The 16,652-nt window shown below is 37.6% G+C and overlaps 1 protein-coding gene across 7 annotated transcripts in view; it reads left to right on the top strand.

Annotated features, from left to right (window-relative positions):
• The window catches only part of MORC1 (MORC family CW-type zinc finger 1), a 159,803-nt gene that overhangs the window by 129,908 nt on the left and 13,243 nt on the right, over window positions 1–16,652 (top strand). For all 7 annotated transcript variants that reach the window (XM_526261.8, XM_054680866.2, XM_016941616.4 and 4 more), the window contains 3 exons: window positions 1,214–1,283; window positions 3,380–3,446; window positions 8,473–8,625. In XM_526261.8, the coding sequence (XP_526261.2) occupies window positions 1,214–1,283; window positions 3,380–3,446; window positions 8,473–8,625 (290 nt within the window). The remainder of the gene's footprint in view (window positions 1–1,213; window positions 1,284–3,379; window positions 3,447–8,472; window positions 8,626–16,652) is intronic.

Here is a 16,652-nt window from a genome sequence, read left to right as displayed (position 1 = left end):
CAGAATGCTATGTAAAAATACTCCTTTGTTTCCTGGGAGGGGAAAAAAAAGAGAGTTGACATCCTCTCTAGACTACATTTGTTTAGCAGGTTAGAGAGGGCATGAAAGATGAAAGATATATCCACAATGAGCAAACTTCAAAAAACCTGACAGCTCCCTATCTTACATGAGGTAACAGATGGGAACATGGATGCGTGCGTATCAGTGCGTGTTCAGGGGTCTTCAGAACAAGGAGCAGACAGTAGCTTTTGCCTTCTGCTTGCTTTCTTCATTTTCTTTCTTTCATAACTGCCTGTTCCTCCAGCTTCTCACAGTTTTACAAAATACATAGAGGGAGCATTCTGGGTGTCTTTCCCCGAAGGCATAAACAGACACATTCTCTCTCTCTCTCTCATCTAAGGTATATTCCCAAAGTGTAAGTCAGCTTTATGTGAGCCTTGTAAAATGGATCTTAACAGGATTCCCAAAGTGATGATATACCTGGCTTATTAATGGTGCACTCCACCCCTCAAATGTCCCCCATCCACTCCCATCCTCTCAGCCTCCCAATCGCACACCAGCACATATCCATCCTCTCTCTCCAGGTGCCAGTAACCCTCCTGGCTCCAACAATCAACACACTAAGGCTCTGCAGCCCCTTTCAGGCAACTGGCCTGGGATTCTGTCAGAAGATGAGATATCCCATCCCCCAGTATTCCAGGTCAACTCCCTTTCCCCATCTTCTTATCTATTATGCTTTGGGACTACAGGCCCCAGCCCCAAACTCTTCAAAGTTTTCATTGCAGGGATGCTGAACTCCTACTCTGTCTGCTTTGCAGCAACCAGAGGTACCCTAAGCTTCCTCAAAACGATAGAGGCTCAATGGTTATTGCTGGTGAATCAAATACTTGACCCATTTGTTGTAGACATTGTTACATCAATGTGTAATATCAATTTTTAAAATATCTGCACAAATATTAGTAGAAATACAAAAATCCCTTTAAAGAAATCAAATGAGTAAACATGACTATGATAATGCAATCATCCTTGAGATTTATGTGATTATTGTTTTGTACATGTACCATTTGTTCCCTTTATAAAAAGTGCATAGCTTTACTGCTGCTAACATTATGATTTCTTTTCTGCTGGGGACACTGCTTTTCAAGGTCTTTTGTCAAGTTTATAATACGTCCTATGTTTTTGTACAGTTTTAAATAAAGAGCTTGTTTTTCAGGTTTCAGATAAAAGCAACACTGATGTTTCATTGAAACAAGAAAAAAAGGAAATTCCTCTTTTAAACCAAGGTAAAAAAAATCAGCTCATGTATATATATATATTAGCTATAATGTTTGAGACATTTTCAATATGGCTTGACAGCATGATATATAGATCAGAAGTTTGTCAGCAACTTGGATTTTAAAAAATTAAGTTTGTTGTTCTAGAAGTGAGAGGAGTAGAGAGAGGGTGAGCTGCCAACCTTGTGTGTTTTGACGGGACAGAGAGACACTTTCTGGCTGAGGACAGTGTCCCCAGCACTGCCACACTGCCTGAAATTTCCATAGACTTACGCCACCCTCTGTCTTGAATTCTCCTTCTAATTTTGATTAGAATTGATATCAGGTCAATAATTTTCAAAATCTGTTTTGAAAATTATGATGATGACGGTCCCCGTTTTTTCATCTTTTAGTAACTTTCTGCTTTTCATGATTCTTCTGAGGTTCCTAAAAGTAGTTCAACAAACACGTTTATTAGTTTTTTCATGCCCAGGGGATGTAATGTGTCTCAGGTAAAAGACTGGAACTTATTTAAGGCATGAAGTTTCCATCTGATAGTATTCAATCCAGTAATAATTTCTTGGATAGAGAAGCTGAAAACAAACTGGATTCAAAATATTTTATTTTCTTAGTGTTCATTATTATTACTGTAATTTTTAGTACGCATTCTAATGTTATTATGCCATTATCTTTTAATTTTGATATTATACCATTGGACCCAAGAAACACATCCATTATTTTCATTGTCTTCATCTTCTTTTGAAATAAGTTTTAAAGATCTTAGTCTTCTTAGTCTCAGCTCATTTGGTTTCATCATTCTCAATCCTTTTCTTTATCAATCCATGCCATGGTTTTATGTTCTCTTTTGGTGGCACGTTTTTCCTTCCTTCATACTTTGTTGCTTAGGTAACCTAATCAGCTATTCATTCACAACTTTATGTTTGAACCCATTAGTGAGGTCCCTAAGAAATTACACTTTTTCTTTTTCATCTTAATTACAATAATTTGCAATTCCACCATCAGGATTTCTTTTGTAAGGGTGTCTTAATTTTAAAGCCAATCTTTTATAGACAGTTCAAACTACTACTGTGACTTCAAGTATGGTTCTGTTGGATTTCCAAATTGTACTAGAAAAATTGCTAATACAATTTTATCCTAAAATTAATATTTAATTTTAAATACTCATCCTAGGTTTGGCAGGAACAAATTGTGAAATGTTTTCAAATTACTATTATTTTGAATTAGTTAGCTGTTGGGTTAAAAATTTTCACTTTGCATTGCAAGTCAGTGAGTAAAACCAATGGTGCTTACAGCATGGTTGGAAAACATCTGTCCATTCATTCTTTTTCCTTAAAAGGGTCAGGCAGATCCTCAGCCGTTTACCCACCATCTAGAACTTTGCTTGTTGATGTCCTCTTCTACTTAGCCTTCAATAACCCTAAACTTCTTGGTAAAGGTTTACTTGGTGGAACAAGATATCTGGACAGTTATAATAAAGACTTCTACATGGAAGAAGGACACATTGACTCATTGCTTATACTGTCCCCAAGACACTCTTAAAACAATCCAAGTGGATCATAGAATTTCTGCTTTGCTGTGAGCTGGAAATAAATCACCAAGCTCTGTGAACCTATAATTCTGAGGTCCTCTGAGTTTGAAGACCAACTAAATGACTCTAGGTCTCTTCCTGCTTTAAAGTTCACTTTCCTACTGGAGACACATTTTTCATCGGGATCTGTCAGAATGTCTTTGAACCTGAACCCCAAATAGGAGAGAGTGGGATATTAGGGGAAGATGGTTGTCTTGGTAGAGGCTGTTGAAAGCAGGGAATCAACAGTTCTGATCATACTCCAGGCTCTGGTAAAAAATGTCCATTTAAAAATTACCAAAAAAAAGCTACAGTCTCTTGGATAACTATATATACTACATAAACTTTATTTTAAAACATTATAAACTACCTTAAGAACATATTATAAATCTCGTTACAACTGGTACAGTTTTATAAATGGATGTTTCAATACAAATCCATATTATACAGAGGTAGTTAATGAACCGCTAACATTTCTTTTGGTTCAGTTTATTGTGTGATCATCCAAATGCGATTGTTTGTCTATGTTCTTTTGAAGAAAAACAGGAGCTGTGCAATGATGTTCTAGCAATGAAAAGAAGCTCTTCATTACCTAGCTGGAAAAGGTGAGTGTACTACAATTATACAAATTCCAAGTGAGTGCAATTATACTGCTGAAAAGTAATTATCAATGTTTAAATACAAGAAGAAAGGAAATAATAGCAACAAAAGCAATCAAGAATGGAACCAAATTTTACAACAGAGATGTGAAAGAATTAGCAATACACCTTACCCCCAAACCTTTTCATTTCTTTCGTGAAGAACTGGAAATAATGAAATGGAGCTGGCTTAACTTCCTACCCACAGCAGGTAACCAATTCAAATTACTTTAATGTAGTCAAAGAACTGAAAATGTCACACATATATAAGGTATGATTATGAAATCATTAACTGATTTATTTTTCTCTGTGGTTATCTTATTGTCATACATACATATAATTATAATCATTGTGTGCTAGAATTTTTTTGACATGATAATTTTATCACTTTTAAAATGAAATCAGCTGAATGTTTTGGATATCCAATAGAATTAAAAGAATATTTTAAAGGAAGCAAACTCTTATCCTCTGTACAAACCCATCTAAGCTGCTTTCCAGGCATTCAGACCCAGTTTCTCTGAATCCAAATCCTGTGCTCTTTGCATAGGAGCACACTGAATTAAGAGCAAGAAAAAACAGAGAGGGGCTATTTTCCTGCACTTGCTGACAGGGTAGTGAGTCAATCCAGCACTCAAACCTCATCACTTCACTCTTCCACTCCAAAGCCTTTTCAGCCCCTACTACTTTTAAGGTAAGTCACAAACTCCTTAGCATGGCACAGATCCTCTTCTCTCATGCCTCTACTTTTAGCCCCCACTTTGCTTCCCAAAGGTTCTAAATTACTAGTAGTTCTCTTTTATTACATCTTCTCATCCCCCCTTTGTCTGTACCACTTCCTTTACTTGAATGCCCTCAGCAACTCATATGCCAGTGTCAGTTACCCTTTCATTTAAGTCTCAGTTCAAGTGTTCCCTTCTTTAGGGTCTTCTTGACTCTCCTCACCAAACTCAGGTATTCACAGAGTCACTGTTGCAATGATGAGATTATATTGTAATTTGTTCCATAGTTATTTGTTAAATTCTGTGTTCTGACATGCAGTGGTGAGCAGTGATCACAGTCAAGTGAAGTTATCTGTTTGAATCTCTGTCTTCCCATTGCATACAGGTTCCTAAAGGATAGAGGCCTTCTTGTCTTCTTCATAATTCTAAGCTTTTGAAAGGTCTTCTCTGACAACTCCATCTAAAGTAGCCCATCTCATTTCTGACAAGTCACACTTTTATCATCCTGTTTTATTTTTTTCAAAGCGTGTATTACTATTTTAAAGTATCTCCTTTACCACCTATTTCTTTTTACCATTTTTTAATTTTAGCTTGCTTATTTTCTCTATTTTTCACTAGATGCCAATGCACTCCATGAGAGTAGGGACTGTCTTGCTTATCCCTGTGTCTCTGATATCCAGAATGACACTGACTCATACTTGGCACTCAGTAATATTTGTTGATTAAATAAGTGATGCAACTTTTTTTCCCCAGTGCTGTTGCCAGGTCTTCTCATGGCCAATACTTTGACTTAGAATTATTTATGAAAATTTGCTTTACAATTTAAGAATCATCCAAAAACTAAAACACATTTGTGTGTATGCAAGTGTGTGTATGCATGTATATATTATTTCTTGTAATACTTTTTGGTCTTTATGAGATTTTTTTTTGTAATCACTGTTGACTTGTAAATACAATATGAATGTTAGAAACAATCCACGAAAAACAATCTTTTTTTTTGCATTTAAAAAAACCAAAACCAGTATATTCCTTTATGTGAATTTCACGAAGAAGCAAAAATAATCCATGGAGATAGAAATCAGAATGGTGATTGCCAAAGTGGGAATGGGGTGAGGATTGACTGGAAAGGGGCCTTAACGACTTTTTGGGCTGGTGAAAATGTCCCATAACTTGATCTGGGTGATCGTTTCTTTCTTTCTTCTTCTTCTTTTTTTTTTTTTTATACTTTCAGTTCTAGGGTACATGTGCACAACGTGTGGGTTTGTTACATAGGTATACATGTGCCATGTTGGTTTGCTGCACCCATTAACTCGTCATTTATGTTAGGTATTTCTCCTAATGCTATCCCTCCCCCTGCCCTTCCATCCCACGACAGGTCCCCGTGTGTGATGTTCCCCACCCTGTGTCCAAGTGTTCTCATTGTTCGATTCCCACCTGTGAGTGAGAACATGCAGTGTTTTTTTTGCTATTGTGAATAGTGCCACAATAAACATACGTGTGCATTGTGTCTTTATAGTAGCATGTTTTATAATCCTTTGGGTATATACCCAGTAATGGGATTGCTGGGTCAAATGGTATTTCTAGTTCTAGATCCTTGAGGAATTGTCACACTGTCTTCCACAATAGTTGAACTAGTTTACACTCCCACCAACAGTGTAAAAGCATTCCTGTTTCTCCACATCCTCTCCAGCATGTTGTTTCCTGACTTTTTAATGATCGCCATTCTAACTGGTGTGAGATGGTATCTCATTGTGGTTTTGATTTGCATTTCTCTGGTGACCAGTGATGATGAGCATCTTTTCATGTGTCTGTTGGCTGCATAAATGTCTTCTTTTGAGAAGTGTCTGTTCATATCCTTCACCCACTTTTCGATGGGGTTGTTTATTTCTTGTACATTTGTTTGAGTTCTTTGTAGATTCTGGATATTAGCCCTTTGTCAGATGGATAGATTGCAAAAATTTTCTCCCATTCTGTAGGTTGCCTGTTCACTCTGATGGTAGTTTCTTTTGCTGTGCAGAAGCTCTTTAGTTTAATTAGATCCCACTTGTCTATTTTGGCTTTTGTTGCCATTGCTTTTGGTGTTTTAGTCATGAAGTCCTTGTCCATGCCTATGTCCTGAATGGTATTGCCTAGGTTTTCTTCTAGGGAAAAACAATCTTAATGGAAGAAACTTATCAAATGCATTACTAATGATGGTGATGATAAAGATGATCATAACAACAAAAATAGGTATTATTTACTGACCACTTACACTAAACATTGAGCTACATTCTTTGTATATCCTCAGTACAACTCTATAAGGTAGGCCCTATTATTATTCAACAGAACAAGAAACAGAGGTTTAGAGAGGAATCTCCTGTGCTCTAGTATAGTACTTTTTACCCTTCAACCTCAATGCCAACATGAATGAATCTTTAACATCCCTAAAATGGTTAAAGAAAAAGACTTCTTTAATAAAGTGTCAGCATAAAGAAGGTTATAACTAATGAGCATTCAGACATTGTGTAAATTAACAGGCAATTAAGCATTAGTTTATATAATGTTCTTAATCTTAAAAAAATCAGCAAAGTTAGACAGTATAATTAATGCCAAAGAGCTGTTGACAGTAGAAGCACATTCCATTTGATATAAACTGTTATCCAATTTTAAAAGATCCTCATCTTATAAACATGTAAAATTCTCTAGAGCTGTGATCTTAATTTATGGACATCAGCATGAAAGGATTACAAAAAAAAATGTTTTTATTACTTGACAAACAAAACCCTTCATGATCTGACCTCTACCTGCCCTCCCCAGCTCCATTTCCCATGTCGTACTGCCCCCGGACTCTTGTACTTTTTTTCCCCTATGGTACTGAAAGCTTTAGTCTCATCAACAAACTATACATCCTTACCGTGAGTTATTTTTCATGCTGCAGCCATGTATCTTTTTAAAATCTGCATCAGATCACCTTGTTCCCATGCCTGAAAACTTCCAATGGTAGTGCCCACTCTGCTTCAAAGAAACTCTAGTTCCCTCCCCATGCCCACGATGCCCTGCAATCCCAACACTGACCTTTCTCATCTCATCTCTTTCCATCTGCTTCCTGCTCACTCCAGCCCAGTAGCTCTGAACATTCTTCTTCCTCTTCCAGATCATGACTAAGTATTTCTCTCAATTTAGTTTGTTCTTTTCCTGTTTTATTCTATGCTTTTCTCTCAGGCTAAAATAAACTTTAGTTTAAAAGTCTCTTGCATTCTTAGTTAAGTGATTTTTTCTGGTAGTATTGTAACCACATCACAGGTTCACTTGCCCACTGCTTGCAGAGTCTAATTAACAAGAGCTAGGTCTGGTGTAAAGAAAGTGACTTTTTATTCCAAAGCTAGCTTAGGGGAAGAAGTATGGGCTTCCTGCCTTAAGGGTACCACTTCACCTTTGCAGCAGAAAGTGGACACTTTTAAAGGGGGCCTATCATGAATGGCACCTCAGGGGAGGAGGTGAGCAGGTGTGTGGGTCCCCATGCTAGCTTGGTGCCTTATCTACTGGGCAGTTGAGTTAGCATTTCATGGGCAGAAATAGGTTGTAAAGGTGGCTGAAAACTCTCTAGGTGGGAGAGAGTTTCGTAGTGGGACTTTGGATTGTAAATCAACTGTTATCTCTGGAGGCAGTCCCCTGGTGGCTGAAAGTTCCACTCTGGAGCTTCTAAGCATAAAGTTACATGAACTTGCCCTCTAGGGAGTTTCTGGTGAAGGGGAGGTAAAAGGTTATAATTGTATTTCTAAAGGACTATGTAGGTAAGTGGTGAATGGGGAAATGGAGAAAAGAGAAAATAAAAAATAATAGTAACTCATTTTCTTTTTCCTAGAAAAATGGGGCTACTTGGTTACAGTATGTTTTAATTTGTTGGTTTTTAAGTATATCCATTGTAGATTTTTGCCATATGGTTACCATGAGGCTTACAAAAAATATTGTATAGTTGTTTAACAGGTTTAAAAAGTCTCTTTCATCAAGTGAAAGACAAGTGGTATATGACTACTGTTAAAAATAAATGATCACCAATTCCATGTAATTGTTACTACCTAAAAACTTTGAAAAAAATATGTGACTGGAATAAATATAAATTCTTCTAATTAAGAATTTGTTTCATGTAACTACAGTGGTGGCAGTTTTCGGCATTACACGTATGTTCTTGTTCTCATTTGTTGTGTATGAACATTTCACTCATTTTTGTATATTAGTGTTTCTGAAATTATTAATACCTAACATGATTTCTACTTTGAAATGACAAACCTCAGCTTGCTCAATGTGCCGATGGAAGATGTGAATCTAAGTTCTGGACACATAGCCAGAGTTTCTGTGAGTGGCAGTTGTAAAGTTGCTTCTTCGCCAGCGTCTTCTCAAAGCACACCTGTCAAGGAAACAGTGAGAAAACTGAAGTCTAAATTAAGGTAAAGATATTTACTCACATATTTCCACATGCTTTGTTTAACTTTCTAAGCAGTGACAACTCCTGTTGTTTTCCCTACTGAGTTTTAATGATACTGAATAAATTCAGTAGAGTGACATTATGACTTGTCTCCTAACTATGCTGATTTAGATATACTATGGGTTAAATATCCCTTATAATAGAACTGGTAACTGCCTGTTGTTACATAGTCTGGCAGTATGGTGGACATTAGTCGTTTCTTGAATGTAATAAATAATTTTTACTGAATTTTCTTTCTTTTTTCCCCAACAAAGGCTCTTATGACATTGTATGGCCTTTTAAAAACTCTGGGTTTTTTTTGGTTTGTTTTAGTTTCGGATACTGAACTTATTGAGGGAAATTGAGTTTTACTTGTTTTGTTCTGTGTAGAATGTTAACATTTGTGGACATGGTATTTGAGGAATTTAAATGTCTGGGTCTCATTTCTCAAAGGATGGAGACAAGGAGAGGAAGAAGTTCATGATTCAGGGTTTTTCCAAATAGAGACTGATAATAAATGGGGGCCTTAAAATCAAGTCAAAGAAGTCTGTATACAGACTTGTGCTCTAAAATAGGTGCCATATGGGAGGGTGGGAGGTGGGGCTGGTAGCACCACTAAATTAATGTACCTCATTGGTTTTGTTGGGATCCACAGACTTTTGTTGGGTTTTAAGGGTCTTGTGTGGGGTGAGATGCTCGGGCCAGGGAAAACAAACAACATGCCCTACCTGGAATGGTATTTTTCCTTAGGATAGCTACTTAATTTTTTCATCAGTGATTGACATGATCTTCCTGAAGATGAGAGTTCTCAAACAGTAGAAGCAGGTAGGAAGAAAGAGAAAGGTGGAGGAGAACACGTACATAGGGACTGTAGCCTCTACTAAGGCCCAGGCTGTGGTCCTGTTTATGAGAGGAGACTGCTAACCCCAGTAGACTTGAACCCGATTCCACAGATGCCATGGGTGTAGTGAGAGTCTTTGTAGCAGCATCCAGAGTGCAGGGCTGTGATTACTACATGGGCATGAAGACCCCACCTGCTGTCTCATGCCTAACACTAGTCCTGCCCCAGGAGGGAGGAAGCACTCCTGGTTACATGTGGAAGGACCTTGTAGAGGGATCTATTTTCACTACTGACACTAGGGATCCAGAGACAAGTTGTTGATGGAGCAATGAATACAGACTGCTACATTCCAGAACACCAAGTTCTGACCACCAAATATCCCTTTCTGTCTGGTTGGCAGTCTTCCACTAGCCTGGAAATGGGACAAAAGCAGGCCAGACCTCAGCATGGTTCAGGCATTATAAGGTTGAAAAAGGCCTTGGCTGGGCGCAGTGGCTCATGCCTGTAATCCCAGCACTTTGGGAGGCCGAGGCGGGCGGATCATGAGGTCAGGAGATCGAGACCATCCTGGCTAACACGGTGAAACCCCATCTCTACTAAAAATACAAAAAATTAGCCAGCCAGGGTGGCAGGCGCCTGTAGTCCCAGCTACTAGGGAGGCTGAGGCAGGAGAATGGCGTGAACCCGGGAGGCGGAGCTTGCAGTGAACTGAGATCGCGCCACTGCACTCCAGCCTGGGCGACAGAGCAAGACTCCATTTCAAAAAAAAGCCGCTTATCCAATGATCTAGATAGATGTCAGTATTATACTGCTGTAGCTTACAGTATAATCCCTAAAGAATGGGATTCTCTAACTAGTTTCCCACCCTCTGCCTGTATTTTTCTAGAAGTGGTATTTAAGGTCCTCAGCTTTGAAGTTGGATTGCTGTAAATTTGAACCCTGATATGTTACTGGTCCTAAAATTCAGGCCTATTGGTTGGTCACTAAAGCATAGTAGTATACAGTAAATTTTATATGCATGTGCCTGTATATATTTGAATAAATGTGAGTATCATTAAAAATGTATAGATATGACCACATATTCAATTATTTGGACATTGCTACAAGTGAATCAGGCCTTCTTAATAATAGTAGCTATCACACCAGGCACCGTGGCTCATGCCTATTATCCCAGTACTTTGGGAGGCCAAGGTGGGAGGATTGCTTGAACAAGGAGTTCGAGATCAGCCTGGGCAACATAGCAAGACCCTGTCTCCATAAAAATAATAGTAACAATAATAGGTATAACAATAATAGCTATCAGGTTTGAACCTTTATTATATTTCAGGCATCCACTCACTTACTTTTTATAAATTAGTTTCTATTCTCACAAATTCATGAGAATGGTGTTATTTTTAAATATTGTGTATGGATGAGGAGACTGAAACTTGGAGGAACTAACACATTACAAGTCTCATGGACAATTACACAAATACGAAGGATGGGGCTGGGGTTTAAGGCAAGGCTTTCTGATTTGGAATCCCATGCTGTTAATCATATATAGCATATACCCTCTCGTCACACTAGGAGACCTAGAGAGACCTGTCTGAGTGTGTTGCAGCAGAGTTTGGATGCATAGCTACTTAAATTTCTTTTTCAGATAGATCAACTTTCTTTTTCAAATTCATTATTTTCCTGATTTTTTTTCTTGGCTAATTTTTATTTGTCTAAGTGTAACATTTCTATTAATTTCAGTGAGTTACATGTGATTAAAAAGGGGATAATCTGATTGAGTGTACTAAGACTTTAAATTGCATCCACTTCTATCATTAGGCATCACTAGAAAATTAAAATTTCCCAGAAACTCTAATGAACAGGCAGACTCTTTATTGCTTAGAATCATCATACTGTTACCAACTGAGCACTCTGAAAGCTGAATGCGCTAATATATCAGCTCTATTCTGTACCAGCTTAGATTTTGTGTGGTGATTATTTTATTAAAAATATTCTATGATAAAAAAATTTGGACAGGACACAGGATTTAACTAAAACAAAATGAGCTCCTTGTCATACCAGTTTTCTCTTTTGCTTTCAGCAACATGTAGTATGTTTTCTCAAATTTCACCAGTGAAAACAGATTTCTTGTTTTCTTTGTTAGGTATTTTGTTGTTTTTCTTGTTGTTGTTTTTGTAGTATTATTTGCTATTTTATATCTGGTCCACATGTAATTTCTTGAATTTACTAGACTTTAAGTTTTTCAAGGCATGAAGATTGTGGTCAGCTGTGTACAATGTAAAGGGTATAAATTATAAAGAAATACTCAGAATTGTTTACCATATTTACCTTTCTTGTCACATGATAAAAAAGAGTAGTAGTTAGAGACCTTTGAAGTATAAAGGGTGTTCCCTCCATTTGGGTCACTTTGGACGTGACATCATCCTTATCCGTTTCCACAATGCCAAGGTAGTGTCTGGCCATCTCTGTGTAATTAATGCTAACAATTAATTAAAAATATAGTTTTTACTGTACATACTCATTACCTAATTATGCTCAGTCAGGCATTTTCCTGTCTTATATTACTTCTTGCTTTTTGTGTATTAGTTTGTTGACTTCCCAAATAAAGTAACATCTTTGAAAACAGATTGAATTGTCAACAGTAGGTCTAACATATATCAGCATATATTTAAATAATACTTTTAATTTAATTGAAAGGGATTCATGTAAAAAGCAGTAAATAGTATTACTGGATGTTAAAATACTTTTAAATATTGGAGTGCAACTGAGTGGTGTTATGTTAGTGGTACATAAGCTGAACTGGTTCCAGACTATTAAATTTTATCAGATGATCCTAAACATTGGAGTAGTATTACATTTCAAATCTCTTTCAATAATAATAATAATAGCAATAATATTAGTAATAATACATATTTGTTATGCACTTACTATATGCTAGGCACAGTCCTAAGGGCTTTGCATATGATAGCTCAGTCATCTTACAACAATCCTATAAATAGATATTTTTATTATCACCATTTTGCAGATGAGAAAACTGAGACATGTAGAGGATAAGTAATTTGCCTAGCATTATATAACACTTAAGTGACAGAGCTTGGATTTGAACCCTGGCAATCTGACCTCACAGTCCTTGCTCTTAACTGTTGAAATGTAATGTGTTGTTTTGGTTTATTGTTGTGTATGTAAACTTGATAAGGCAGACTCCATTTATTTCATCTCTATAAAATATAAACATGCTTTTTGTTATCTTAGATTTTTAAAATACCAAAAAAAAGTTTTAAAAAGAAAGTAACTTTTTAACATTTCTGCCAGTTGTTAAAGGAAAAGGCCATGAAAATACATATACTAGCAGTTGAGGTCTCCCAAAAAACATTATTACAACTGTGCCATTTCCATTTCATACTAGTCTTTTACTGAGTTGAGGAAGACAGTTTTGGTCAACCTCCAGTAGGAGGCTTGCTCTTCTCCTTAGCTAGGACTAAGCTAATTAACTAGGTTATTGTTTAAAAGAACAGCTGGATGACCAGGTAACTCTATGGACTCCTGCCCATGTCTACCATGTTTAGAAAGAGTAGAGTTGTATCAACATGAGTCAAAGATTTTTCTTAGTAAAAATTATTTTGTTGAGAAAGGAATATGACTATGGAGTGAAATGGAAATGGCCCTTAGCTGGAACTTTTCAAAGCTTGGCCATGATTTATAGAGATGGTGTTGATTTAGTGGTTCAGCTCACTTAACTGAACTCTATAAAAACTTTGAATTCAAACTTGCAGATATAGATGTGGATTCCACAGAAATTCATCTGAGATGGGCTTCATAGCCAAGATTCTGAATGAAAGTAACAACTTTGGAAGAGATCTTTAAGATATTTATTTCTTGAATTCTTGAGAAGAAAGACAATGTTAAACAAAGACAAATTTCTGATTTTATTATCAACTCTGGGCGTAAAATTCTGAGTAAATGCTTCAAGAGAAGGACTATTCCTGTTCCTAAGTGGGACAAAAGTCCCATTGAAATGGCAGCACTTGGTTCAGGAGTTGCCCCAAGTGCATCTACTTGATGCAGTGGATACTAGTGAATGAATCCAGGTTTATTCCTATAATTTTGTGCTTCGTGTCTCCTGGTCCACCTTTAAATGTACTTTATGGATTCCTGGCTCACTGTGTCTGTTCTAGGGGAAATCTCAAGTTTGAGGATAGAGAGAGGTTTGATAAGATGTACCCTCAAGAACAAAGAAAGTATTGCTGAAGAATATCATTCAAGAAAGGGACTCAAGACAATAAAACTGAAGTAATTTTTAAAGAGTTCTTAAGCATCTACAATCAGACCCTACGTATGTGATTTTTGGTATCCTATAGGTTTTTACAGAATCTAATTGCTTTCCTGAATTAATTTTACAGGAAAATGGAAAGGCCTGTGTGTTTGTGTTTAGAGACTGCAAGTTGCTGGGTGATTTGTCTTCCTCTCTAGTCAGTCTTACAGACCAGAATCTCCAAGGGAGAAGCTATTTAGGAGCAATCCGATGTGGAAGAGAGTAAAAGGCTCAATACCAGGGAGTCCAGGAGGGAGACAGACGCTGAAGGAGGGTCCAGGGAACTTGCTTGGGCCTGGTGGGTGAGTGGGGGTGTCTGTAATAGCCAGAAAATCAGAGAAAATAGGAATAATTCATCAATCAAAGAGTTTCCATAAAGATTACATGAAACTATGTGTAGAAAATGATAGCAGTGCTTAGCACAATTCTAGTACTTTATAAAGAATAGTTGGATTGGCCGGGTGCGGTGGCTCACAACTGTAATCCCAGAACTTTGGGAGGCCAAGGTGGGTGGATCACTTAAGCTCAGGAGTTTGAGACCAGCCTGGGCAACATGACAAAACCCCATCTCTAAAAAAAAAAAAAACAAAAATGAGCTGGGTGTGGTGGCGTGCGCCTATAATCCCAGCTACTCAGGTGGCTGAGTTGGGAGGATTGCTTGAGCCCGGGAGGCGGAGGATGCAGTGAGCTGAGATCACGCACTACTGCATTCCAGCCTCAGCAACAGAGTGAGACTCAGTCTAAAAAAACAAAACAAAACAAAGCAAACAAAAAACCCAAAAAACAAACAAAAAAACACCAAGAAAAAATACTTGAATCTGACCAACTTTTTGGTCAGATTTTTTCCCAAAGAAAAATACAAAATTCTCTGGTGTATGGTGCAGGTGGCCTGGAATACTTCCTTCACATGCCCCCATCTGCTACACCTGGCTAACTCCCACTCTTCCTTTATGGCTACTGAAATATGAGTTAGAACCCCTTCTTCTGGTCTCCATGGTGCACCTTTGTCATTGTCCTCCAAGCATTTATCACATGGTATTGGAATAGCTTGCTTTCTTGTCTCTATTGCCCCACTAGGCCAAATCAGTTCAGTAAGATTGTATTGGGTTCCTGGCATGGGGGCATGATGCCAGGCTCTGTGGGGCACTGAAGGTCAAAGGTGTTTTAGTAGAGGTTTAAAGAATGTCTGTGGAATTAATGAGTTGAGAAAATGCAAAATGGCAAAAGGTACTGTGATTTCAGTAAACATGAAATCGTGTTTAAAGATATCTATTATGTGTCTAATTTTAGAAATAATAGTACATGTGTAAGACAGTATTCAGACTATAGATGATGTTTGCTATAGATTTTGAAATAGAGATGCCACAGATTGAAAGTAATCGAGAACTAATCCAGAACTTTTTCTCACCCCAATTTTCTCCTTTGGTTTCTCCTGTTCCCTAGTAAATGCTGCCATCTAATATTTATTTGTCTAAGAGCGTATTCTTAGGGGATTTCTGATTTGCTCTAAATTTAAAGGCAAAAGAATTTATACTCACAATGGAAAGAACCAATGCTCTGAAAAGGTTTCAAGCCTGTGGTGGGGAAAGGGAGCCTGAATTTGAGGAGAAGCAAGGTTTAGTTTGTGTAAAAGGTCTCTCAACCCTCCTGCTCCAACAAAACGGCCATAATGTTGACCCAGGTGTTCTTTCCCAGGAACTCCTGTTGCAACTTTTCTTTTCATATGATTTCTTCTCATCTCATATACCTGGAAGCTGCCCCACCTTTTTAAAATCCCGTTCCTACCCCATTTATCTTCTTGCTAGCCAGACAAATAACTCTAAGGAGTGTTGTATGTCATATTTAATGTTTGGGCAATGCCAAGAATTTTCAGCTTTTTGGTTTGAATCTCCTTGAAATTATAAATGTGTATTAATACAAATAATATACTTAAAGTGTGAGGAATGTAAATTGTGGAAGAAAGAGCTGTTTTCTCTTTGGTATACTGTATTATTTTACAACTGGAAAAATTTTGCAAATCCCTTAGATAATATACATGAGGCTCTTGGAATACATCAGCATTAGAATACTATACACTTTTAAGATGTGGTGGCTGTAAATTTCTAGATCTCATATTCTCCCAGGAATGAAATATGTGTCATATAGGTGATTAATCCTAGAAAAGCTGTCACAGTAGAAGGATGGGTGCTATTGTCTTTTGACAAAATGAAGCACCTGTCAGAACAATGGCCACCACTGTTTAGAAAGAGCAGGGTCCATGTATGATTTCTAAGAGTAGTCTTGGAGTCCCTTATGCAAAAATTACTCTGGAGACTTAAACTCTTTGGTTTTTCTCAGGAAAAAAGTCAGTAAGTCTGTAGTCAGCCTAGTTTCTTCCAGGAAATTTGCAATGCTGAGTTCTCTGCAGAAGAGAACACTCAACTAGGTACAGGCCTTTCCTGGACTGGTTGTTTATGGATTGCGAGGCATTGTGAGGTTGGCTGGTTTCTTTTCTTTTTTTTTCTCCTCCCTGCCTCCCTCCCTCCCTCCCTCCCTTCCTTCCTTCCTTCCTTCCTTTCTCTTTCAGTAACCTTTTTATTTTGAGATAAATGTATGTTCACATTAAGTTGGAAGAAATAATGCTGAGAGATCCCCTGTACCCTTCACCTAGCTTCTTGCAAAACTCTGGAACTGAATCACAATCAGGATATTGACATTGATGCAGTCACGATACAGACCAGTTCCTTCGCCAGAATGGTCCCTCCTATTGCCTTTTTATAGCCACACCCACCTTCCTCTCCCCAGTCTATGCTTTCTGAAGAACACTTTGATGTCAGTGATAAAAACAAAACGTTTGGGGGGAACTAATGTTCATCTTTGCCAG

The sequence above is a fragment of the Pan troglodytes genome, chromosome 2 (genome assembly GCF_028858775.2).
Source record: "Pan troglodytes isolate AG18354 chromosome 2, NHGRI_mPanTro3-v2.0_pri, whole genome shotgun sequence".
Classification (NCBI taxonomy): domain Eukaryota; kingdom Metazoa; phylum Chordata; class Mammalia; order Primates; family Hominidae; genus Pan; species Pan troglodytes.
Note: the sequence above shows the minus strand (reverse complement) of the source record. Positions and strands in the feature narration are given on the sequence as shown.